This window comes from Fringilla coelebs (assembly GCF_963513975.1).
Source record: "Fringilla coelebs genome assembly, chromosome: 10".
Taxonomy (NCBI): domain Eukaryota; kingdom Metazoa; phylum Chordata; class Aves; order Passeriformes; family Fringillidae; genus Fringilla; species Fringilla coelebs.
Genome location: NC_140036.1, coordinates 1,376,737 through 1,381,338, shown reverse-complemented (window position 1 = coordinate 1,381,338; position 4,602 = coordinate 1,376,737). Strand labels below are relative to the sequence as shown.

Here is a 4,602-nt window from a genome sequence, read left to right as displayed (position 1 = left end):
CTCACAAAGCCACCCAAGCCTCGCAGCATGGGGGGAAAAGCCCAAAGAAGTAAAGCTTCCACAGGACTAACTCAGCTCTAGGTTTGTCAGTATCTTCAATACCCTGTACATTTAATATTAAATTTGGCAGAGCAGCCAAAAACTACAAGAGTTACATATTACCTACATCCACCCAGGTGCAACAGCTAATTCAGGTTCCCAGAAGGTAAATAAAGTTCCCATGTTGTCCCTAGAGGATTGCTGTGATGGAAACAACCTTCCTTCGGGTGTCTGCTGTCAACAGTTTTTAATCGATCATCACTTCCTTGTAACAATAATCCCTGGGAGCAGGAACTCCTAGCTGAAGTACTCTATTCTCAAATTAAGAGGCTGTTACAATGATGTGAAACGACTGGGGTCAGGTTAGCAGGTAAAAATAGGCATCGCTTCAAGGAGATAGAGGAGAAAAAGATGAGTAGAAGGCATTTTCCCAGGTGTTATTCAACCGCTTCCCGGCTATTGTGTCCCTCCCTGGGAATCTGTGCAAATTGAACGAGGAGCCGTGCAAGCTGCTCCGAGCGCGCCCATTTTCCTCCCCTTCTTCCCGAACAAAGGATCCCTCCAAAGCCCAGCGTCGGAGGCTGGACATCTGTCGCCGTTTGGGGGGGCCGGCGTGGTCATTGAAAAGAAGCAGTGACCTGTCAGCTTTGATTGATGGCCACAAACCTCCGGGCTCGACCCCTCGTGTGGGAAAAGAAGTCCCGCCAAGGAAAGTTGCCTTTCAGATGCTAATTTGGGCTTATAAATACAGCCGAGGAGCAGCGGAGCAGCAAAGAGCCCATCTGGAAGGGAAGCGAGCCACTGCCCGAGCGCCTCCTTCCCTTCCATTCCATTCCATCCCATCCCTTCCCATCCCGTCCCATCCCGCCCTGCCGAGCCGGGCTGGCTGCCTGCCCCAGGATGACGGCCGCGGCCACCACGGGCACGCACAAGGTGGCCAGCACCAAGGAGGAGAGGAAGGTAAGTGTCCCCTGAGCTGGGCATGTGAACCAGGGGTGCCAGCCCCTGCTTCCAGGACACAGGAAGGGGACAATGCTTTTTCTCCTCTTAGAAAGATGTTTTCTCTGAATTTAACCCATGTGGGTGTTTTTCTGCTTCCTTTCTATGCCTTCTCTCTGTTTTGATCAGGTGAAGTAAGTTTCTGTGTTTGAAATGACTGGAAGTGGGAGAAGGGAGAAGTGATGCCACCTCAGGGATGGGCACACGCTCCATCCACACCTTGTCCCTGCTGAGCAGTGCCACCCTGCGCTGGCTTCACACAGGGAAGGGATCTCTGGCATTGCTGAACTGCAGCAGAAAGAGGAAATTCAAATATCAACTGCGATTTTTCCTGCTCCTTTTCTTTGCCAGTTAAGGAAACCCCTCATTGAGCGGAAGCGAAGGGAAAGGATTAATAACTGCTTAGACCAGCTGAAGGAGACTGTTGTGGGTGCATTTCACCTGGATGTAAGTGCTCATTTTATGTTCCTTTTTGTCCTTCTGCCGGTGGGAAATTGGGTTGTGGCGGGAGGAAGTGAAATGCCTCATCTTTAGAGAAACTGGCCATGGTGCAAACCTTTCTTTGCCTCTAACTGCTGCGTTCTTTCCCTATCAGCAGTCTAAACTGGAAAAAGCAGACATCCTGGAAATGACAGTGAAGCACCTGCAGAACATCCAGAGCAGCAAGATGCTGGGTGAGTGCCGGTCCCTTGCCCCGTGCCCGGTCCCTTGCCCGGTGCCAGCGGCTCTGATCCCCTGGCAGCCTGGCACAAGCGCCTCGCAGACCGCCCAGGCCCGGCTGCCGCGGGCTTTGGCTTTCTCCACTAGATGGGGAGATGGAGCCGGGCACTGCTTAATGCACGGGATCTGGAAAGCGTTTTTCCCTTCCTGAGCCGATTTCTGCTTTTTAGTGCAGTTTAGCCCCGGCGCCGAGCAGCAGGGCACGGGATCACCCCCCGCTCACCTTCCCCCCGCAAACAAAGCATCTCTGAAGCCCAGAGGTGCTTTAGAGACCCCCCCGTGACTCTGCCCCGCTCACCCTTTGTGTCTGTCCCGCACAGCTGACTCCAAGGTGGGGCTGGAGGCCCAGCAGAGGTACAGCACCGGCTACATCCAGTGCATGCACGAGGTGCACAACCTGCTGCTCACCTGCGAGTGGATGGACAAGAGCCTGGGGGCGCGGCTGCTGAACCACCTGCTCAAATCCCTGCCCCGCTCCGGGGAGGACCCCGGCAAAGCGGCGCTCAGGTCGGGCAGCCCGGCTCAGCAGCCGCTCCCGACACAGAAAAGTGCCCTGAGCCCCAAGGGCAGCGCTCGAGGCACCGGCCCGGCACAGGAGCGCCGCTACCCTGCGGAGAACAAGCAAGCTTCCAAAAATCCCCTCCAGCTGCCCTCGCTGTCGCTTTTCAACCAGGCTGATGCTGCACCTCCCAGACAGGTTCTGCAGCCAAATTTTTCCCATAACAACCCCAGAGTGGGGTCATTAGATATGTGGAGACCGTGGTAAAGTGTGCTTTCCATTTTTGTCCTAACCTTAGACACTCTTATGTATGTATCTTATAGATATGTTTCTTTAAAACACTTGTGGAGCAAATCTGTTCCTGTAGGTGTACTAAAGACCTGGGTACTTCAAACCGAAGTAAACCTATGTGTAGCCTGCATTGTAGAAGGCTGCTATTATTTTTTATTTATTTAATGCATCTAAATTATTGTCTAGGATCCTCTTGTGCTCTTTAGTGTATAATAATTATATAGTTTTCTTGTCTTACATTCTAAAATAATTAACTTTCTATTAATAAAAATACAAGACAACAAGCAATGAACCTCTCTGAAATCAAATTTACCTTCAGATCTCACATAAGCCATTGAGATCCCTTTGTTGGATAAAAGGGTAAGCAACTGGTCTCTTCTACTTTTTATTTTTAATATCATCCCTGTGTAGGAGATTCCAGTTTGAGTCCTGTAAAAATGCTGCAATTATTAGGAGGGAAAAAAAAAAAAAAAAAAGAAAAAGGGAGAGACTTGGTGTGGACTTTTTAGGCTGTTTAGAAATGCTCTGTGGGTTGCTCACTAAAGTTTTGTTGTTCCCAGCCTGACACTGCTCTAGAGCTTGTGAGTACATGTGTGTGTGTGTATATATATATACACACATATGTTATATATATATGTTATATTTAGGGATTTTTTTTGTTTCCATAACTAAAAGTTCTAAATAAACCTTTTGAAGATAACGACTGACATTTCTCCCAGTCTTGTCCTGTGTGCTCTGAATAAAGAGTGTTTGAGCATCTGCTTTATTTGCTTCTTTCCCAAACAGTTTTTCCTCGATGCAGGTGAAAGGGCTGGTTTGGGGGCTGCCCCTGACACTTTGTAGGAGAGCAGCGTTCACCACACACACACAGGGCCCTGCCTGGATCACAGGGACACTTTAGAAGCTATGAAGGAAACAGGGAGCTGGCTTTATCAGGCTGGATCGATGCTTTAGCTTTTACTGTCACTAAGATCATCTAGAGGGCAGAAGGTAAAATTCCCTGCGATCCGGACCGAGGAGATTGGGACAAATCTACTCACTTGCTGGCAACATTTGGTGCCCGTTTTTCATCTCAAAGGCAGTGAGAAGCTGCTCACAGCAGAAATAAAAGAGCAGGGAGCTCTTAAACAAACACGGAGCATACTAATGAACGGCCCCGCAGTTGGAGGGGCTCATTATGCAGCGAGATCTATTGGATGAGGTGCTGAAGGAGGGAAAACCAGCACCTCCGGGTTTAGCATCTTTTCCTGGGAAGCTTTGCCTTTTACCCAGCCCTCCCGAAGAGCCATTAGGAGCAGTGGCAGGAGAAAGAACCGGCCTACACCTGGCTGCAAGGAGGCAAGGCAGGTCAGACGTCAGGTAAAGACACAGAATTGCACAGATCCAGAATTGCACAAACATCAACCTCAGCTTCCACCCTCTGCCTGAAAATGAAGATTCCCCCTTTTCCTGATGGGGCCCTTTGGAGTGATCACCAATGTGAAAAATACACATCATCATCATCATCATCCTCATCCCGCTGCAAATGTCCAGAGGAGGGTGGGAGGTGGGGCCAGCCCAAGCAAAGCACACAGAATACTCATGAGTAGAGAAACCAACCAGGCAAAGAAAACTGCAGAATCCTGGCAGAGAAAAGACATTAAAGATCTTCCCAGTTTACTGTCACAAATCCAGCTGAGTTCAGATAAAAACCCACGCCATGAGAGCCCCCACAGCTGCACCCACCAGGGGAACCCCACCAGCAAGGAGAGCAGCTCCCTGCCCCAGAGCAGGCCTGAGGTGCTCCTGTACTTCTAGAAGGTGTCAGCAATGCATCTCATGGCACTCGTGGCCATCTTATTGCTATGCTGGGAGAGACTGATGAAAATATTTTACTGCAGTTTGACAGCATCATCTGAAAAACATACATTCCCTCTAAAAGCTGTAAATCCCCAGGGACTATAATTATTAGCTGTGGTTACTGTGCTGAAAGGAGATCACTGGGAAATAGCTATTTCCCACTATCTCTGCTTGTTTATTTTGTGTCTTTGAAAATACTTTGTGGTTAGTGAGTT

The 4,602-nt window shown here is 49.4% G+C and overlaps 1 protein-coding gene across 1 annotated transcript; it reads left to right on the top strand.

Annotated features, from left to right (window-relative positions):
* Positions 1 to 939: 939 nt before the first annotated feature.
* On the top strand, positions 940 to 2,524 carry LOC311157705 (transcription cofactor HES-6-like; the record flags this gene model as incomplete). The annotated part of the gene is made up of 4 exons (XM_084212544.1): positions 940 to 999; positions 1,390 to 1,485; positions 1,634 to 1,712; positions 2,079 to 2,524. The coding sequence occupies 4 exons, from the start codon at positions 940 to 942 to the stop codon at positions 2,522 to 2,524; spliced, it is 681 nt and encodes a 226-aa protein (XP_084068670.1).
* Positions 2,525 to 4,602: the final 2,078 nt, after the last annotated feature.